Source organism: Neolamprologus multifasciatus, chromosome 2, assembly GCF_963576455.1.
Source record: "Neolamprologus multifasciatus chromosome 2, fNeoMul1.2, whole genome shotgun sequence".
Taxonomy (NCBI): domain Eukaryota; kingdom Metazoa; phylum Chordata; class Actinopteri; order Cichliformes; family Cichlidae; genus Neolamprologus; species Neolamprologus multifasciatus.
The window spans coordinates 26,760,208-26,782,724 of record NC_140440.1 but is presented as its reverse complement, the minus strand read 5'-3'; the positions used below and the strand labels follow the sequence as shown (position 1 = coordinate 26,782,724).

The following is a 22,517-nucleotide window of genomic DNA, read 5'->3' as shown; positions in this document are numbered from 1 at the left end:
CCATGTGGCAGAAGCCTGTCATTATTGGATTTCCAGTGCAGGTAAACCTACACGGATGTCAACATAAAAGCTGCTTTTAGGTGTACATTTGTGTCCACGGTTGAAGGCTCAAGAACATGAACATGTTTGTTTATCTGACTCTTTTCCCACTCACTCTCTGTAACCTCGCTCCACAGTATGAAAATTTAAAAAAAAAAAAACTTTAAAGAGCAGGGCAACTGTCACCACATATCAGTGGTCAGTGGTAGATGTACCCTAAAGGGTCTACCTGCTGAAAAAAAAACAGGAAAAACACTGACCTCAGTTACCAGCACCCTCAAACAGCCTTTACAAGCAGGAAAAACAGTCTTTATTGCACCTCATTTTTTTTCTTTATAAGAGAATTGCCTATAAATTACCATTATTATAAATGAGCACGATTAGTTTTGCAATTCTGTGATGGAAGATGTAATTAAATATCTTTCTTTCTCAGCTTTCTAAACACTAAAGGGACAATAATGAATTCATATTAAGTTTGCAAAGGACAAAAACACAAAGACAAGCTGTTCAGGTTAGATTAGACATCTTATTTACGAGGTGTTTGCATTAATATCCCAACAATATGTTGCATATTCATACAGTGGTTTTGCAATGTATAACCAAATGCTACTATTGTTTCTGCATCTTTAAACCACAGGGTGAAAAGAAATGGTATAACTGTTTTGATATCTTCTGCTTGCAGATGTTGATAAAATCTAGTCTAATCAGCACCGATGCTTGTGAACTAGCTTTGCTCTCTGCAGAGAACATTGCAGGCAATTTTTCAAAAGAGAACAAATTCTCATGACAACAGTTTTGTCTTCCCATTTCTGCACTTTGCTGGTTTCAAAATGAACAATTATATAATTTTAAATTCTGTCTAAAGCTGAAAGTCACTGAACAAGCTTGTCAATATATTCTTTTGTGCTATGAGATAACACAATTCACTCACTCTTCTATACAATAGCATGACATAACAAGCTAAAACCTAATCAGAACATTATGGGGTGAACTTGGGAAATCTATATATAAAAAACACTTACAGACATGTTCCTTCAAGCCTTCCGTAATTTCTATTCCAAGCAAAGCAACAATACCCAACATCCTGTCTCTTTGGATACAGCTTCCTGTTATGCTGCAGTCATCGGACATAGTGAGGTGTGCATATAAATGCAAAGCTATCCTGAAGTCCTGAAGGTTTCTCCCCAAATTTGACACAAATCTTACCAACTGGCTATTCAGACAATTTCACTTTCCAATTCAAAGTAAAATCCATTACCGAGGAGGCAAAACTAATAAGCTGCTTAACATGTTACATGCTTGACATCTCGGTGACACACATGACAACTCTGTAATGCAGATGCCAGATTCATTTACTGTCATGGTTTGAAATCTTAGCTGATCTCCGGAGCTGCAGAGGTGTTAGGAGCCAGTGTGTTCCCATGGGAGAAATAGCACGGCACTTCAGGCACATTCGATGTGTGTGCTTGCACATTAGAAGGCTCGAGAAGGTTTTCTGGGTCGAGGTGCTCTTGCAGCAGTGTGTTTAAGACGATCCTGTCCACCCAAGCTGTAATTCTGATGCATCAATCTCTGCTGAAGTTTGGAAAAGTGTTCACATCTTGTTCCAGCATCCGTACCGACTTTAATCTCATCAACTCATCAATCACTAGGCGTGCACCATGATTCAACAACTTCTGTCCTCGCCAGCAGGTAATACTTTGAGTAATGTGTTTTTAGTGATAAATACTGCCCACAGAAAATATTCATTAGCTTAGCAGTGATCATTAATATGCTTGCTGAACATAATTTCACTGCTGAATAGCTGCTGTGTGTACACTTATCAGTTTCATGGGCGCTTTCCAAGGTAATCGCTAAGGAAATTTAGCAATCAAGGAACTGGACCACCACACTGGTCTGATGTGTGTCCAAGCTCACAGGAAACCAACATGATGAAAAGCAGTGCAGAAGCATGTTATTATGACATACAGTAACGTAGATAACATTGTTTATGGGAAATACAAGGCTGTGTGAACAGTCAGGGCTCAGTACATATGCAGGCTTGTAGGGCATAAACATTGTATATCTATTGTCACGGGAATAAGTAACTTAACAAATATATGTGAGCCGATGCAACTGCAGCGAGTGCATTATGTAAATATTGTGAGTCACTGTGAGGTTTTCCATATGTGTGACAAATTTTGCACTCATGTTAAGCATTGGAAAAAACCTGGTAAGCACTGTGTGCACCCAATGCTGAGACTGCACTGTATTTCACAATAAGACTGCATTACTGCAGTCTGTAGAAACATAGATGCATTAAAATCAAACTTTTGAAAGGGAAAGCCAAAAAAAAAAACACGCTGTAAAATTCTCAGTACTGACCGGTATCAACATATTTAACTGAGTCCAAGTTATTAAGCTTTTCTTACTAAATCATGTCAGATTAAGTTATTACTGGAGAAGGTTCTGGATCACAAGCACCTTAAAAGTGCATAATAGCCTTATGAGCTATATTTGACATGTGCAATAGCTCAGACATTAATTAGAATTCAGGACAAAAACATTGCTGGAAAGCTGTAGTGTGTTTCCACCAGACGGTCAGTTGCTTTAACGTACACCTGAACTTGTCACAGTTAGCATCATGCAGTTTTTTCTTTAAAGCTAAACTATTTTTTTCTCTTTTGGACTAAACCATTAGCACCTTTCAGCAGGTAGGAGATACATCAGAAGCTCCAATACTGCTGGAGATCCAATAAAGAGCAAATTAGTATTCATTCAGTAAGCTAATCGTTTGTTTACTGTGCCTAATAATGTTACATTTCAGAATTACCAATAAAAGTGCTTTTTTTTTCTGGATATATGACGAGGCTGTGATTATTTACCTCCACGATTCCCCACCCCACTGCTGGGATGCCCTTTTATGTTGATAAAACAGAGAGATCCCTGGGAGGGCACCTTATAGAGGTTGCAGCTGATGACTGTGTTTTCCTTGCTGCCTCAATCCTCTTACCTTCCTGTTTTCTTACAAAGAGGCTTTTTGGCTGAATGCAAGCAGAACCCACTACAGCGTTATGTAACGTTCCAGGAATAAATGGCCCGAGGTGGCGTGTGAAAACCTCATCTCAGGCTGCAGGTGATTTGTGATAGTAAACACTTTCTTTGGGGATTTCAGTCTGCAAAAAAAATCATCCATGACCCGGTATGATTACTTAAATACTGTACAGTCTATCCATCTTAATTTCCATGTGTGATTACAGGATCCTTGGCTCTTTTGGATGTGTCTGCTTGTAGGAGATAGCTCGGGTGTGGGAAGGACTATGTGTGTCACAGCTACACTGTGATTCACATGTCTTTTTGTTTTTTTCACAGATTGCACATCTTCCACATCTCCCACCTTCTTCCACTGTCGCTTTTGCTGTCGGGAGCCCCGGCAGGTCAGGAAAAAATACATGACTGCTGACCTTTGTTGTGTCCCAAACAAACAAGATCTCCCTCACATTTTTCCACAGCTTTGGACAAAAACCGCCCTGGAATGTGAAAGCGTGACCAGATTAATGAACCCTTGAAGGTCACGCATGTCACCACATTCCCTGAAAGAAGTTTCACCTTGAATTATAAGCAATCAGCCGAAATTCAGGATGGCTTTTTGTTAGGAAAGCTGTTGATGCCAAAACGGCAATAAAAATATCACAAATTACATCAATTTCACTGCAAGAAAAAATAGAATTGGCTCTTTAAAAAAAAATAAAATTAATTCAAATAATTAAGCAGGCATGGCATATTTTTTGCAGATCATTAAACTTACTTTGAATATATTCAGATTAGCAACTGATCAGCTTGTTTCATCAGCTGCTCTGTGAATCAAAACGAGGCATAAAGGGCTACATCTTTGATAAAGAGCTGTAATGGTTGTGTGCACGGTAGAGGAAGGCGCTTTTAAAAGTCACTTCCAGGGCCGTAGAGAATAGGCTTCCTGCAACACATCAGGGAATTATCGCCCTTCTCATTTTAAGAGAAAGAACACATTTGTAGCTGGTTAGAAGTCGCTCACTTTCAGAGCATTTGTAGTAACTTAGTTAACGCCATGGTGGCCCTTTGCCCTGGGCTGAAAATGAAAAAGAATGGGTGTGGAATAAGGGTCTTAAGCACATTAAGCCTCATTTTATCTTCAGCAGTGGGATCAATTTCCTGTGCCATAAGAAGTGTGAAAGTTTTTACATCCAATAGTCTTTTCTCCGAAAACTTCACAGAAAGTCCCAATTTTGTCTTCATTTGGAGACACCGAGAAAAAGGGAGGAATGACTCAGAACTCACAAGGACTTACATAACATGTATAACAAACTATCACTATCAGACAAGTAGTGGGCTCTCAGGTACTCTATTATGAGATCTCATTCTTCTTTTGTTTTGTTTTGTTTTGTTTTTAATTGTAGTAATGTTTCTCGAAGAAGTATTACATCCATTACATCTGAGAAAGTAATTGTGTGGAAAATAGAAAACACTTCGTGGGTACTTTACAAATAACCTTATCTTACAATAAGATATGTAGTTGACAGAGCAACATGAAAGCCTGCAGTGGAATATTTACTATGACTAGAAAGCATCAACATTTATATTTGACTTGCAGAAAAGCTTTCCGACAAATATTGAAGAAAATGTGTGACAATCATGTAGACTTAACATCCGAGACGGAGGAATCCGCCAAGCAAAGCTAGGAAATTGCTCCAGAATGTCTTGAGCCCCAGCTGAACCCTATTGAGAAAAAGTATCAAATTCTCTCATGAAATGCTGGGGAGGGGGGCTTGTTATTAGTCAAGCAAATTTGGCATCACTATTATTCATATAGAAAAATGCAGAAACAACAAATTGGCCTCAGCAGACCTGAAGGACCTTGAAAAGTTGTTTTTTATGAGGCTAATATGATGGAAAGATCCGTCTATAGGTTCACCCTGCATCTGTGAAAAAGTGAAAATGATCTAATTTGTGCTTTCCTCTGGCAAAATATGTATCTGGTCTATATGCAGTATGATTATGAGATCTTTCTTCTATCTTTGGACATTCAGGATTTGATCGCAGGACCCAGGTCATATTTACATATATACAATACAGCTTCATTATTATGTGTGTTAGCGCGCTAACAACTGTGAACAACTAATTAACCTACTAAACATTCAAATGGCTACTAGCTTATCATTCAAGCATCAATGCAAATTCACCACTAACTGCATGTAGTCTCATGTCAAATTTGAGCATTTTCACACTTGAAAAAGAAAACTGCCTTCACAACAGGTGTCTTATAATCAGGCTATGGCACCCCCCTGTGGGCTATGAAAATGAAGTAATTTGCTTGCATATGCTTTTCCTTTTTTTTAAAGTCTCCAAAATAATCCGTGTATACTGTGTGCACATCCCAACCATTAAAATTAAACAGCTAGCATGCAATGTATCCCTGTTTATACTGCCACCAGTCCAAGAACTCATCAGAGCATTCATTACGGATTTGACTTTTGGCTTCCTTGCCTGTTTTTCTTTCAGCTTGCACGGTGTATTGTGTTTTTTTTTTAGTAATACAGAAAATATCTCTCTTTATTAAGTGCAAGCATTTGGGGCAGATATGCTTCTCTTCTCTCTCAAATACAACACACATATACAGTTCTTAACAAATTTATTAGACCACCACTCAATGTAAGGTTTATGCCCAAATCAACCAAAATCATTTTATTATTTTTCTGTAATGGTTAATCCATCAACTCTTGAATCAAAATGATGTTTTTTTTAATTATTTTTTTTATTTTTAAACAAATTTTGACAGACTTCTAAAATATTTATATATATGTTTCACAACATAAGTTTTTATGATGAGTGGTCAAATAAATGTGTTAAATTTGCTGTTACAGAATAATATTACATTTCTTATACCTTTTGTATAGATTTTTTAAAAAGTATATTATCTTTCATGTAAATTAAAATCATTTTCTGTATAAATAATCTAAAAGATTCCAGACTGATGACAACCCATATGCAAAATTTGTTGAGGAGCTTTGCTGGTATTTTCTTTTAATTTTCTTTAAACTATTTATTTTAACTTGGATGTTTTGGCTAAATTTGACTCAAGGAACCTTTTTGCATGACAAATTTATAGAACACAGGTGTTTCCATCCATGAGATCCATGCTGTATAGTAGCAGAGCGAGAAATCTCATAACAGTGCTTTAAATTGTTGCTGTATTTACAAAAGATCCTACATCAAATGACCATTGAATTCTGAAAGATCACCCAGTTCTTCATTGCTACAGCATATATCTGCCTGGTAAAGGATCCTGTTGTGACACTCATCAGCCCCTGGGGTCACAGATTGCAGAGTGAGTAATTGGGCTCTGGTCCATCAGGCTCCACTGTCTCTAGATCTGGCACACTCTGCCAGTCAAATGAACCTTGTTAGGGATACTGCTGCTCCACAGGCATGGTAAAAAAAAAAAATGTCACCCTCGGAAATCTGATGGCAGTGCGAAGCAGGGTATGTGGCAGCCATGCCCTACAGGACTTAAGAGCTTGACATGGATGCGAGAAGCAACACCCGAAGGTGGATGCTGATTTCAGGCAGCATCCTTGTGTTGCCTGTCACCTTCCAGCTTTGTCAGACCTCGATCTCTTGCTCACACTTTCATGTCCTTGAGGTGGCAGCTGACACCTGTTGATTCAGTAAGCTGTTATTTCACTTCTATCATCTATTCTCCTCTACCTGCAGTTCTGTTTCACTCTTATTGTGGCTGAACATTTCCACGAGACAGTACTATCTGTCTCAACCATATGCTGGGTGCTCAGCTCAGTCCTTCTCCATGCTGCTCTGTGAAAATGAAAATGTGGCCAGCACAGTGCTTACAACCATCACTTTTCAGTAGTACAGCCCTACAAGAGTGCATGTCAGCATCCGGTGATCACTGTGATCCTCACAAACAAGCCTACTACGAGGAATAGCTCCAACCATTATAATTAAACACAAATGAGGTTGCATGTAAAAGGTCATAGTTGGGACATGGATAACTAATGGAGTTCATGTTTTTTTATCAGTCCCATCCCTTGCTTATGATATTTGGTTTCATAATAGTGTGTGTCAGCTACTGTGTGTTTACTCTTCAGAGTTTAATTTTTCAACTACTAAGTCTATAAAATGCAATGTATTACTGAGATTAAAGCGGTGCTTTCCAATATTTTTGGTTTTTGATCCTCCAAAACAAACTGAGTGTGTGGTGTCTGTGTTTTTAGGTAGTTGTCAGTAGATACTCTAAAAATTCCCTTTAAAGTCCTAATGCACAGCAAGTCCAGGGTTTGGGTTGGTAATGTCCAGATCTTTTTATCATGTTTTTGTATATCTGACACTTTTAACAGAAAAATTGTGTGCATAATGCATATGACTTTTTTAAGCATGTAGCTAAACCAAACCTAAATCTAAACGGGTTGCCGGTGACCTGGCAGATGTTAATATATTCTGATGGGTATAATACACAAAGATCTAACACAAAAAAAGTCCCAAATGATTTCTAATCTTCTTCAACAACCATCAGCAAAGAGTTACAAAGCTTTAACTATTCAGCCTTTGGTCAACTGCTAGTTTGAAACCAATAGTAAAATTGTACTTGTGAGAATGGGTACTTACAGCTGTGTTAAAAATCAATTAGAGTAAAATATTACATCACTTACAGAGGGTCTTTTTCTGTGGAATACTTTTGCTTTTCAAACGTCTCTTGATTTCAATGATAATAATAACATAGTTTTACCTAGGCTGAATTTTGAACATGGGGCATGTACTGGTAGTACAGTATGTAAGTAAAAGAGCAGATGATATCTATGTTTTTTTTTCTTTAGTCAATCAAACATTATCTTTATAGTATGGTGGGTTTTTTCTCTGTTTTATTTAGTTTTCTTTTATTATTTATTTATTTATTGCTTCCAACTCATCTGTTATTTTTGAAAAACCCAATGACCTTTGTGTGAATTATGACTAAACTGTCACACATTCCTTTTTTTTCTTTTTTTTTTTTGGGGGGGGGGGGGGGGGGGGGGGGGACATCTTTCGCTTGTTTAAAACATTGTGGCTCTTTGGCACAATTGGGCAGGATCTGGAATATCAGATTTTTATTTATAGATTTTTGAAGAGTTATGCAAATCCTTTCACAGTATTAATGACACTGACTGGACACTCAAAACAGTGTTTCATGGAGCATCAAATATTTGTTTAAATATTATTCATTCTCTGTCAAATGTATCAAGACAGCAGATATGACCTCAGTCTTACAGCAGCTAATTCTGCCAGTGTCACAAAGAGCCTCAACTCACAGGCTGGGACAGGACGGGATAAAACAGCTGTCACTAATTTTGTGACAACTGTACCTGATTAGGCCCTCTAATTGCCTCAGTTTATATCTAAGTCTGAAGGTATTTCTCAGTATTCTTCACTGACTGATGTTCAAATATACATGCTACTCACTGATTATATTTGTCATTTACCTTGAAAAGCTAAGCTAGAATTTCCGTCAGAAATTCTTGTGATGTTCATGATACTAAGTACTCCCAACATGCTTTACTCCGTGTCCTCGGAGAAATGACTTGTTAGCCTCTACATCTTTTGAAAATATTTATTAATACAGCCCAAGGCAAAGGAAAACAATAACAATGTTACTGGTTTCTGTATTATTAATATAATGTGAGGGACATTATTGTCAGATTAGATGGAACGAATGTTGTTTGATGTCCCTGATAAAGACGGAAACCTTGACATCCTGAGGATGTTGCCAGGTGTCATTATACTCAATATCCAGCAGTGAATGGACCATACTCAGACTGAGTCTATCCTTTTGTGTTGACTCACAGAGAAAGGGCAAAGTAAATCAGTAGCAGATGCATGAAATCTTCGAGCAACATCCTGAGATTTCTCTCTTGAGAATGCTCTACTATAAAATGCAATAGGAGATCCTGGTCCTATTTCCTCATTTTGGCAATTTGATTTGAGAAATTTTGCTCGGATAAATGAAAAGGAGACATTTAATGCAGCAGCTGCCACAGCTCTGTCATAAGATAATAAAACAAGTAACTCATTGTTATGTTTTTCTCTTTTATGTGTTTTATTTAAAAATGGAACTGACAATATAAAAAAATAATAAAACGTTAACATAAATATTGCCAATGTTATATTGTACTAGAGTTAGTTTAATATAAAACCTATCGCAAACCCAAGCAATGATATTTTTCCATCAGGTTTGTTCAAAGAAAAGAATCTGTATTGTTAATGTCTTAACTTTTTACAAAATTCAGGCTTATAGAATTGGCTGCAGACTATCCCAGGAAACTGGGTAAGAGGCAGGACAGTCCAGTGGACCACAGAAACACTGACACAGAGAGCCAGGCAATTCTTCACACCTTTGGCCAATTTAGCACCCACAGAAAACCCACACAAGAACAGGGATAACAGGCAAACAAGTGGGTTCAAATTCAGAACCACTGCACTTACTCGTCACCTCAATCTGTGCAAGTACAAGTTTGATTTTGCGACTTGGAAAACACAGGCACTGGTGTCTTTTGTATTTTAAGTCCATTGCTCAGATCTCTATAAACATTAAAACCACAGTGGGCCTCAAATAATGACTCCCAGTGTAAGTAACTATTAATGAGCAGAGGCATACTGTTGTTCACCTTTCTAAAACAGAAACTGTGTGTTCTGATGCTGATAAAGTGTTGCCTGCTTAATTTGTGTCCATGTACGGGCATCAGAATGTTTGGAGGTTCATTTGGGATTTCAGATGTCTTTGTAGCTCTTGCTCATTGTCTAACTGAACTTGGACCACCTTTTCTAGCTGAATGAGCTTTGGGAAATATTTGTCCTCTCAGAAGTAATAAAGTGAACAAAACAGTCTGGAATTAATTAATCCTGTGTGTTGGACATTATTATATAATATATTGTGTTTGCAAGACATTTTTAGGATAGTCTCTAATCTAACAACAGATAAGGACGATTTCCAAGGCACAGAAGAAACTGCTGTTGACACGTACATACATATACTTTGCTATGCACGCATTAATCACCCTAATAATGTCCTCCTGTTACTGAATAGATGTCAGGGGGTTGTATATGTCTGACTGCTATGACTCATCCTGCCTGATACTTCTCTCAGAGTGGGATGCACAGACCGTATAAAGAGATAGTTGAAGCCCTCTGAGGCTACTATCCCTTTTCATTGCATTACATGAGACTAGCATAATAATTAAAAAAAAAAAAGATTTTCATAGAAAAACAAGCACAGCTTAGATAGTGATATTTTCTAATTTTTCTTGAAAATGCATGTGCATTCACAGCATTTGGCTTTGAGGAAAACAATGCATACTTAAATGTGTTTACGTGTTAAATCACATAGATTTTGCATCATAACGTAATATTACAAACAGGAACAACATGACAATTTAATGTGCCCATTTTCTAAGCAGTGTGCTCAGAAGTACAGGTAAGTAAACCCAGTAGTATTGGATATTCTGCTCGACAAAAGGAAGGACCCTAAAACTATATCAGGAATGTAAACTGTAAAATATTATTGTGCAGAGGCCTCAATGCATCATTGATGGGTCAGATCTTACTCTGATCAGTTCAGTTCACATTTCTCGTCTGGTGATTCTTTTTTTCTTTTTTTGTAACTTAAGAAAACACCTTTGATTGCTGCAAACATCCTGTGATGGCTCTTCCCCACTATGCGAGTGCACTCCAGTGGTGATGTATGAGATTGCACACTATCAAAGATGCTCAGTGCATTGATGGTTTTAAAAGGTTTGATGTCTCAATCTTTTATTGTGATTTTTTTTTAATAACTACATAAATGAATAGCCTTTTAGCCTGAAGTTTTTTCTGAAGTGACCCCAAAATACACAACATTACACTAATTTAAATGTTTTCTGCTTTTGTTCAGGTGCTACAAATACATTAAGGCTGTTCCAGGACAAATCTGACCCATACCTGTTCAATTTAGATTCACCAGTCAAATCATGGAAAATGTTGATTGTTGATAAGTACTGAAAGTGTGAAACTGTACATGCTATTTCTCTGTGTGTTTTTATTTTTTTTCCTATGGACCAGTGGTGACAGAGTCGAAGGAGGAGCTTGATTCAGTCATGAGAACTGTCTGTGATCCCACCACATTTGCCCAGGTTTCCATAGAGACAGGCATCTGATGGTATTTCAGAGGTCATGGGGGACTCTTCGATTACTAAAACAGCATAGAACTGATCATACAGTCCCCATCAAAACTCTAAGACCACTTGAAAAATGGCAACAAAAAAAACCCAACTATTTTGCATGGTTGGATCTTAACAAGGTTCCAAGTAGAGCTTCAACATGCAACAAGAGGAAATAGAAGTGAGACAAAACATTTTTTGAGCATGCAATTTATTGAACTGAAACAGGCTTTTTCTACAGCTACAGCTGATCGAAGGTTTAGGACCGCATTTCCAAATAACCCCAGTAAATGCTACCAAAACAGAAATCAAAGTTCCAAAGATAAACTCAGTAATAAGTAGCTCTACTGTTATTGTTGATTACTTCAAAAATTCATCGCGGCATGGTTGATGCAAGCGTTTCCACGATGAGAGTGGGAACATTTCACCAAGTGGTGAAGATGGCCACACAAAAGGCATCTACTGTCTGCAACTGTTGTCCATTTTTGTAAAAACTTGCCTTCCCATCCATCCCCAAAGGTTCTCAATTGGATTTAGATCAGGGGAACATGCAGGATGGCCCAAAAGAGTGATGTTATTCTCCCGGAAGAAGCTCCTTGTCCTGTGGGCAGTGTGTACTGTAGCATTATGCTGTTGAAAAACCCAGTCATTACCACACAGACGAGGGCCTTCAATCATGAGGGATGCTTTCTGCAACATGTGCACATAGCCAGCGGCCGTTTGACGCCCCTGCACCTCCTGAAGCTCCATTGTTCCACTGAAGGAAAAAGCACCCCAGACCATTATGGCTCCCCCTCCACTGTGTCACGTAGAAAACATTTCAAGTGGGATCTGCTTGTCATGGTTGTCATCAAGGTTACCCTGTTAAGATCCAACCATGCAAAATATGATATTTTGCCATTTTTTAAGTGGTCTTAAACTTTTGATAGGGACTGTATATGGTGCAGATGAGAAAAAGAGGTCATACAGAGGTCAGAAAGTACCGTGACACGTAGTAATAAAATAGGTTGACATGGCGGTGCAGTGGTTTGCCCTGTCACCTTATAGGAAGAAGGGTGCTATGGCTCTGGAAAGTTCTTTCAGTAAAATATATTTAAATAAGGATTTATGTTATGTTTACATGTTTTAGATAACACGGGATATTGCATTGTGTGACAATTGATGCTTTTCACTCAAAATAAATGTAGTACATCCTAGAAAATATACTCAATGTGCACTCTGAACCACTAATTAAGAATTAATCATTTATTTATTGATGTAAGACAAGCTATTTATATATTCTAAATAGATCATTAGTTTAAAATTTAGCATCGATAGTCATTATGAGGCGAGGAGGAAAACACATTTAAAGTGTAATTTAAATATAAATAAGAAAATAATTGTGTGAGGTGGATAGTCCAAAGACACGCGTGGCCTCTCGTTTCCGTTGCCTTTGGCTGTAACCAGCCACACTTTAGGAATTAAGGTGTATTTTGAATGTGTTCGTCTGTCTTTCATCACTTCATGATGAAAAACCTGCGCAGGCAGGTTGCACTCCAGTACAGCAGGTGGAGATCATTTCAAGTATGGCGCTTGTTGTGACCCGCCACGGTCATAGAAGAAAAGCTATGGGGAGAAAAAACAGGAAGCGTTCATAAACTTCCTATGTTGCATTGCAATTATCAATAAATTTTAAGCGTTTGGATTTCAATTTTGGCGTCTAGCTTCTATGTAGTTAATTCACAGCAACCCAGGAATTGTAACGATACACCCACGTTTTAACCCACCTACCGAACACGACGCATGTAATCTACGATCTCAACAAGGAAATGCCGAAGGTTGCACGCCTCACTGGAGGAGTTATTTTGTGTTTTCTACAAAACATGATCGGAATTAGACATCTACGGCGGAAGCTCATGGCTGTTTAGGACTGCCCTGACCGTCACGGGTCTGCTTTAGGTGATGCTTTTGTGCATTGGCTGCTGAATTTGAATGACTGAAGAGAAATGGATGATGTGATCAGTGTCAGCTCAGACGACTCCGATGTGGAGATCGTCGGGTCCTACTGTACATTCACTGCCAAGCCTGACCCGATGCCTCTCTCCGCTGTGCGGGTTGAAGTCGATGCCGTGAAGCTCGCCCTCCCACCGGTAAGCGGACTGAAACTCGGTTGCTGTAGAAACTAGGGTACATTTCAGTAAGTATTCTCAGACTGTTGCTCGTCACCTGGATAGAGAAAAAAAACAAACAAAAGTTAAAAGATACGGCCTGCTTATTAACGCTCTGCGGTCAAGTAGCAGCACAAGTCAAATGTAGCGACATTACTGGTGAAAGATGTTATAACCTAGCTTAAAGGTAAATAAGTTATTTGGCGCTTTGTTTATAACGTTGTTATTGTAAAATAATTTTGTTGCTCAAACAAGCATTTATGTTTAAATGGTGTCATTAGTATGTGCTGTATGTCTTTATTGTTTATAAATGTATTGCTACTGTACTACTGTACTGTAAATGCGCTGCTAAATAGTTTTCATTTTTTCATACTGCATGAAACGGGGAATGATAGTTAACATTAATGCGGATTAAATTGCGTAGTAAAATGTGTCTACCAAAATCTTTATGTTGTATATTTTATGTATAGGAGCTCTTTGTTGTGTTATACCAGGCGAGCATTTGCTAGTCAAATGAGAGTCAAATGAGAAACTGCCCATGGGGAAGGATAAGATAACCTGATAGGAGTGTCTTTTTGACTCAAATTGCTCGCTATTCTGTGGCTTGGTCTTATACATCCAGATATTAAAGGGAGAGCCACCTCCAAAAGAACTGTGAGACCAATTACAACAACTCTGTACCTTCTTCTTGAACTGTACATGCTGTCCTTCCATAAAGTATAATTATTTGGGTTTTAAGTTTAACCAATTAACCGACAATACAGACATTGTGTATGTCAGCCATTAAAGCAAACGTAAATAAAGCATTAGTTCTTTTATGTATAAAGATTGCAAAAGAAAACTCCATAGCTTTTCAGTTGCACTACTATTTCCGGTGGGTTTTGACTGGGAGATACACTACATTGGCAAAAGAATTTACTTACGGATCCGAATAATTGAATTTAGGTGTTTCAGTCACTTCCATGGCCACAGGTGTATAAAATCAAGCATGGCATGCAGACTCTTTGTACAAACACTGGTGAAAGAATAGGTCTCTCTCAGGAGCTATCTAATTTCCAGCGTGGTGCTGTGATAGGATACCACCTGTGCAACATGTCCATTTGTGAAATTTCCTTGCTACTAAATATTCCACAGTCAACTGTTAGTGGTATTATAACAAAGTGGAAATGATTGGGAATGACAACAACTCAGCCAGGAAGTGGTAGACCACGTAAAATTGCAGAGCGGTCAGCGGATGCTGAGGTGCGTAGTGTGCAGAGATCACCAACTTTCTGAAGTCAGTTTAGACAATTAGCTCAAGAACAGTGCAAAGGGAGCTTCATGGAATAGGTTTCCATGGCTGAGCAGCTTTGTCCAAGCCTTAAAAAAATCACCAAGCTCAATGCAAAGCACTGGATGCAGTGTTGTAAAGCTCGCCACCGCTGGACTCTACAGCAGTGGAGACGTGTTATGTACTTGTCTGACTGTATTTTGCCAAGTGTAAAGGTTGGGGGAGAGGGGATTATCATGTGGGATCATTCTTCAGGAGTTTGGCTCGGTCTCTTAGTTCCAGTGCAAAGTATTCCTAATTCTTCAGCATACCAAATGATTTTGAACAATTTCATATTCCTAATTTTGTGGGAAAGGTTTGGGGATGGCTGTTCCAACATGACTGTGCACCAGTGCACAAAGCAAGGACCATAAAGACATGGATGAGTTAGTTTGGTGTGGAAGAACTTGACCTCAACCTGATAGAAAACCTTTGGGGTAAATAAGAGTGGAGAGTTTGAGCCAGGCCTTCTTGTCCAACTTCAGTGTCTGACCTCACAAATGTAGTTGTGGAAGAATGGTCAGAAATGGCCATAAACACACTTCTAAATTTCCTGGAAAAAAATTCCAGGAAGAGTTGAAGCTGTTATAGCTTCAAGGGGTTGACCGACATCATAATAAACTCTATGGATTAAGAATGGGCCACCACTCAAGTTCATATGTGTGAGGGCAGACAAGTGAATACTTTTGGCAATATAGTGTAGTACCTTGACAGCATCATAAGAGGCAGTAAATTATATGATTGCATCTCTAGTCAAGGAGTGTTGCATTGGATTGTTGATCAATTTGTCTAAAGCATTTGACATAGCAAGAAGAAAGAAAACTGAAGATTTAGTTGCAGATGGTAATCAGTCTGGTTAGTCAGTACTTGGGCAGATCCTGATAACTGATTAGGGGAGGTGCAACCACACACAAATTGACAAGCAGCAAGTTGATAACCAGAGACCATAGATTGTCAGTGGCATTCAGAGACTTCACAACAGCTAAATAAACTGCTGGTGACTTTAAGTCAGCAGTTAAAAATTTCTTGCCTTTGATGGAGTTGATTGAAGCCACTACCAAAACCATTGGCTGACATTTGTGGAGGTGGTTAGATATTATGCATTAGAAATATTACTATTATAACTGTAAGTGCAGCTCACAGTAGATGAATATGTAATTAAATGGAAAGAGTAATTTTTTAAGCTTATGTTGAGGGACTGGTGAGAAAGCTTAAAGTAAGTCAGGTAAAATAAAGTCTGAATAATTACAGACACTATTTGGGAAAGGTTCTCTGAGGAAGGTTTTCTTGTAGTTTCTGTAGTTCTCTTCAGGAATAATTCAATATTATTTTCTGTCCATTTATGTATAATTTGTTTGTTTTTGTGTATACACCGTACTGGTTCATCCCTTGGGTTTGAATGATTATGCTGCTATGCTTGAATGATCATTTTATTTGCAAATGTGAAATTTCTGATAAAGTAGCACATAGTTACAAAAGCTAAATAATCTTTTAGAAGTAAGGTAAGGATGATTTTCCTTCTTCCCCCTATTTCTTTCAGAAATGAAAAAAACAATCAAAGGTTATATTTGTCTTCTCCAAAACATAGCATTTATTGAATTTTTTAATAATTATCTTTTCCTTTTTTTTTTTTTTATAGAATTATATTGACCTCACAGATCCAAGATGGACTCTTCCAGAGCTACGGAGAAGGCAAAATGGCACTGGCACAGCATTAGTAGACTTGACTGAAAATGAAACAGAGCAGGAGACAGAGAATTTACCACCAGATGACTGTCAATCAAAAAACACAAACACAAATACAAATTTAAATCACATCTCACAAAGTCAAGATTTTAATAACCAAAAAACGCCTGTGACGGACTCTGTTGTTTGTGCTCCACAGCAGGACTGTGGTGACCCAAAACCAAAGCAGAGACGTCTAAATCCTCAAATACCTGAAACACAACACCCAAAAAAAGACAATAAAGCAGCCCCCTGTCCTAACACACCAGCTGTAAAGTTGAAACGATTACCTTTTCTAGAAACACATGTTGCAGAACTGAAAACCTCAAAGTGTTCTGTCTATGTGACCAAAGATTGTACTCAAATGTCTCTGAACAGTCACGGTGAAGCACCTCGTTGCAATAGTAATTTAAGTACAACTACGACTCCAAACGTTTCTAACGTTGGGCCTTTGTTTGATGTGTCTCCTCCTAAGGATGGACAAGAAAACAACAGTGAGGAATGTACAAACACACAGGTACAAGATGATGAACCACAGCACCTACATAGCCCTGCCGATTCTCCTCGCTCAGTGGGAGAAAACTCTGTTGCAAGTTCAAAAGAGCATAGCATACACGATGGTCCGAGCGATGGAGTTAGTTCAGCTCTACCCATTACATCCATAGGTTTGGCATCTTCATCACAGGACATACACAATGGTCCGAGCGATGGAGTTAGTTCAGCTCTACCCATTACATCCATAGGTTTGGCATCTTCATCACAGGACATACACGATGGTCCGAGCGATGGAGTTAGTTCAGCTCTACCCATTACATCCATAGATTTGGCATCGTCATCACAGGACAAAGCTCAAATGGAATCCCCCTGTTCTGACCTGAATCAGCCAAAATTAGACGAACCAGAAAAATCTAGACAATCCTGCAGCTCTGGTAACTCATCCCCCTTCTCTCCTACTACTGCATCAAACTCTTCTGAGCGTTTTGAGCCTGACCCTCCCTCCAATACAAGTCCTATATCTCATAGTCGAAAAAGCCCTGCTGAGTCATCTCCTAGATCCAAATCAGCTGAAGATACGCCTGAATGGCAGTTGGAGACTGAGACGTACAAGGGAGATCTTGGACTTTACAGTCCAGGGTCTTTCCCATGGGAAGATGAAAGTGATGGAGAAGACATGAATGAAGAGACCATGGACTGCAGGGCGGTCAGTAGAGAGGATAGACATTTTGTGTGCCCATCTACACTCAGGAAATTACTAGCGGGAACAACTCAAAAGGCAATGGTGAGAGACTGCTGCCCAGATATCTATATTTGTATTTCCCGGTACTCTCATTAACTGATCAAATGCTGAAGCAAGTGCATTTTCTTTCCATAGATTGAAGAGGATGATGAAGATTTTGTAACTCCCGAGGTGCTATGTCGCCAGAGTCTGAGTCTGGTTTACAGTACGATTGACGAGAACTATCCAGAAGGTACTTTGCAGCTTTTGTCTGACCTACTACAGCCTGGTTACTATCCCCCCAGAGATATCACCTCCCACCTACTCCACGGCATTCTACTCGACCTACAGTCTCCTCATCACCTCTGTGTGCAGGCTTTTAAGCTCCTGATGAGGTCACAAAGGTAAAGAGACTGTAGCAATATGAGTTTGATGAGTATGTTTAAATTTCATAGTCTTTGCATCATATCTTACAAATTGTTACTTGCTTTTTGGTCTTTGAATGTCTTAGACTAAGAATGTTGTGTGATTGCAGGCACCACATGGTTGATAAAAACACAGTTCCGTGGGATTGGGAGTTACTGACCTCAGTCATGACCGATGAGGTACTGATTTACAAAGTCTATACAAAAACTCTATGAACAAGAGCATATTGAAAATAATTTAGTTGCAATGGTGAAAAACATTTGCAGTCCCATTACTAGTCAAACATTTTGAGTTTGCTTGCTTGTTTCACCCTGTTTGTCAGGCTGTTTTTTGTTTTCAATCTGCTTTAAAATGCAGACATTTGCAGCCCAAAATCATTTCCCTACTTGTTAACCTTTTGCCTCCTTAGGAGCACACACAAAGGCGTCGGTGTGATGTGGTGCGCATGTTCCTGGAGTACATTGTGCAGACTTTGGAGGACGACTTTCGGGCCAAATGTTCTTCATCCTCCTTGCACCATTCGATAGCAAAGGCAACATTGTCGTGTGATCAGCAGTTTCCCCGTGTTAGGTGAGCGTGATAGCCAACTTGTATTATAAACATGGGTAACTTTAAGCACTTGAGTTTGATTGTATATCATTGAGGTTGGATACCCTTACTTGGCTAGTTTATGATGGACGCCTGGGTAAAACTTTCTTCTGTGAAGATATTCTGCTGGGTTTGTTTTAACAGTATGGAAGCAAATGTTTTGTAAAGCAGAGAGGTGCTTTTTTTTTTTCATTTTTAACCTACCTTCATCTATACATAAACAAACAAAAATAATCAGGTTTAATTGACACAAATGGTCATTTACAATTTTAATGATGACATCTTTCATCAAGTATAATACTCATACATTTCACAACAAATAATTATCACATATACCCAGTGACAAACCAGATGGTTTTATTATTTTATCATTTTCTTTATAAGTATTATATTTAAAGTCATTTTTGATATATTTTTTTTTTATTAATTTATTTTTTTTACAGGGAGGTCATCAAGTGGCTGTTTTCTGCCATTATGAAATCAACAGAGCATGGAAAGGGTAGAGAAACGACCCAAGAAAGAGAATATATGAGGTGAATTAGAATAAATTGTTCTTAAATAAAGAACTGGTAGTTTGAGCAGAATAAACAACTGATTTGCATGTATGTCACAGTTAGCTCTAGAAATGTTTAGACAGTGATTTAGTGGTGTGATTTTGGCTCTTTACACCACCACAGAAAATTTGTAATAAAACATTATATATGCATTTGAAGTTCATATTGTCAGCTGTAATTTTCCAGGTCTACAGTTTATGTATTTTATTTATTTTTTTCAACCCCTTAAAGTCAGGACTGAAAATGCATCTCGACTGTTTGATTTAAAATCTTCTGTGTTGGCATACAGAGCTAAAACTATGAAAGGTTTTAACAATTCCAACTGTGTCTGCTTTTTAAAGTGTATGTCTCTCTGTCTCCTACAGAATGGTGTCTTGCTTGCAAAGGATGCTTTCTCTGGCTCTGGAGGTGGATTGTTCTCCTGCTCTAACCTCTGCCAAGCTGTCCCAAGAGCTCTTCCATATGCTCATCAGTAACGTGCCCCTACGAGCTCACAGGTGAGGAGGAGACGTGTGTTCAGAATATTTAATGGTGTAGGGAAAAATCTACTAGACTAAATCACGTTATTTTTGCTCAGTAGTCTGTAAATGTTTTTCATTCCATTTTCTATCAGAATTTATGGAATGATGAGTACGGAAATTCTTTATTTTTAATTTTTACACTAACCTTTTTACATTTTTACCTTGCATCGTTTGAACTCTTAGCAAAACAGAAAAGGAGCTTACTAAAATGTGAAGTGGAAACTGTAAAAACAAGAAGCCAGAAATCAATTTTTCTTTTTTTAAGTATTTCTGTAGTTATCCTCCCTGTAGAGCAATTTTTTTTAAAAACATTATAATCCTTATTTTTTTTTTTGCGTTTTTCCACTGTAGGCTCAACAGTGCTTCCTGTTGTCCTATCCTATTACTTTGCCTATGTTGCTGGGTACTTGCCTTTGCAGCCCAAATATTGCTTGTTTGTGGTAATGAGTGGTAATATCATCACAAACAAAATTTACCTGTCTGTATTATAGAAACTCCTCACTTAAACTAAATAAAGGGCTGTTTGTATGGAAAAATAAATAATTGTGTTTTCATTGCATTGCTTTAATGGAAATATATTTAAATCTTGTAAGTACATCAATTAAGTAAATTATATAAGCAAACATATATTTATTCTAATAGCAAGGTTGACCCTTTTTTCCCACCAGTTTTTCAAGCTGCCTTTGACTAATCTGTTTTTGACTCCCAGGATGTTGTTGTTGGAGAGCCTACAGAGTAAGCTGCTGAGATGTAAGCTGTTGGAACATCTGCTGGACTATGCATGCCCAGTGAAAATCTCACTGCCCATGTCGCTCAGTCTGCTGCTTCACTTTCTAAAACACTGCACTGTAGCACCAGACCCTATGGTGAATATTACATTCCTGATTGTTATCTTCATTTTTATGTCATTGGCCAACTTCTTTACAGTACTTTAGTTCCCAGAATATGCTTTTGGGGGAGGGGTTTCCACTGTTCTTTAGTGTGTGCTATTTACCTTGTGTAGATTTTCCCAAAGTTTGCAACGTTATGAAAGCCAAATGTTGTCTTCTCTTGAAAGGAAACTGTTGATACACTGCCTGAAACACTAGACCTGTGTTTCTTATTTATAGTGGCTGCTTTGGCTTAGGATTAAACAACATTTAGCCAGCTAAATCTAGTTGCCTCACAGTCTGCCATCATTATCTCAATAGTAGTGTTCCCACAGAACAGTGCATGGCTAATGTGGCTAACATGACCAAGTCTTTAATTCAGGCCTACTCTTTGTGTACCAATATACTGCATTTAATACAACCAAATAAAGTGTGCTGTGTCCTCATTTGAATGTTTTTTCCAAATTCTATTATTGGACAATGAAAAAAGCATCAGGTACTGTTAACATCTGTATATTAATAAAGCCTCAAAATAAACATAATTGTGAGCCTGTAATTGAGTATACTATGGGAATTATTTATATCATCGTGATCTTCACTTTAGAGATGCAGACAGCTTCTTGTTTATGTTTTCAAGTCACAAATTTGTGATTCTTGTTTCTTGTTCTATTTAATTTTTTTGAGAGAAATAAAACAAAACAAAACAAGTGACCATAAACAATGATTCAATGCGACTGATTAATGTCTGTAATCTCTAGGATGGCGCTGAAAAGTGGCTCAAGTGGGAGGAGTTGGTGCATCTCCTCTGGATGTTGCTGCTCAGCTATAACAAAGCAATGAAAGGTGAGATTTTGGTAAACAGCTGGAAATTGCTTCGCAGTATCTGTAGCTGTGGTAGATAAATGGTCTCCTATGAAGTATATAATATTGAAGACAAGATGATTGTTGATGGCGACAATGAGGGCAATTTTGCATTGATACAATAAATGTTTGTTGTACACAGCGTTATCAGCTTTTTCAGTATTTAGCAAATTATAGAGGCAGGTAAATAAATAGATTAAAAATTGAAATATGTGCCCATTGGATGAGCTTGCACATTTCCTGCTGACAGGAGTCTTGTTTGCACTGTTGTTTGTGGCATTATTGCCCTGTGATGTTTTTTTTAATCACTGTTATTGCATTTCCTGGTGAATGCCTCTAAAACATAGGTTACAGTCACTTTTTTGTACCCAGTGTACCACATCCTCCACTGTAACAATAAGTCAAGCAACTGCCTAACTCTACAATGTTTGTTTGTGTGTCCTCCTAATTTACATTATCTGTTATCCACAGGCTATCTCTGCAACTCATTAACAGAGCCCAGAGGCAGAGTTGGCATGTCAGTCTATAAGCCTGATGACAGGGTATCACGACCTGCCGTTCAGGAAGCTGTTGAAGCCTTTCTGTCCAGATCTCAGGCTGACCTCGACCAAGCTTTACCTCTCCATGTGGAAGAGTCCTTAACTTATCTACAGGATCATCTCCTCGATGTCTGTCAGTGTTAAATAAAAGAGTGTTTCACGTTTCATATTGATGCTTATTTTGTAGGTAAACTAATAAACTATATATATATATATATATATAAGGTTAAAATATCAATACTACAGTCTACATATCAGGAGAGCAAATCAATGTGCTTTCAGATGTGTGGCTACATGTTGGTGACCTTTATTTTAATTTTATTTTTTTGTATAAAACTGTGGCCCTCTTTGTTTGGCCTAATTAAGTCAAACTAATTGGAGAAATCACTTTTCTCAATAAATTATATTGCCTTTTTCTATGAAAAGTTTTGTCATTGTGTGTAATTTACTTCCACACAGATGCAAGCATTACATCATTATGCCGATAGGCTACACAATACGTGATAATAATTGTGCTTGATTGAG

General features: G+C 38.1%; 1 protein-coding gene and 2 long non-coding RNA genes across 3 annotated transcripts in view; 1 reads left to right on the top strand and 2 right to left on the bottom strand.

Annotated features, from left to right (window-relative positions):
• LOC146524511 (uncharacterized) overlaps positions 1–22,517 on the bottom strand; it is a 476,239-nt gene that overhangs the window by 32,902 nt on the left and 420,820 nt on the right. The window lies entirely within an intron of this gene.
• LOC146524524 (uncharacterized) lies at positions 10,890–13,111 on the bottom strand. The gene is made up of 2 exons (XR_014877423.1): positions 13,004–13,111; positions 10,890–12,842 (listed from the first exon to the last, which is right to left on the bottom strand). It is a non-coding gene; the product is annotated as an uncharacterized LOC146524524 (long non-coding RNA).
• Positions 13,223–22,458, top strand: simc1 (SUMO interacting motifs containing 1). Its single transcript, XM_085181753.1, has 10 exons — positions 13,223–13,366; positions 16,333–17,697; positions 17,791–18,038; positions 18,170–18,239; positions 18,470–18,630; positions 19,092–19,181; positions 19,568–19,699; positions 20,433–20,589; positions 21,351–21,435; positions 21,925–22,458. The coding sequence occupies exons 1-10, from the start codon at positions 13,223–13,225 to the stop codon at positions 22,134–22,136; spliced, it is 2,664 nt and encodes an 887-aa protein (XP_085037879.1). The 3' UTR covers positions 22,137–22,458.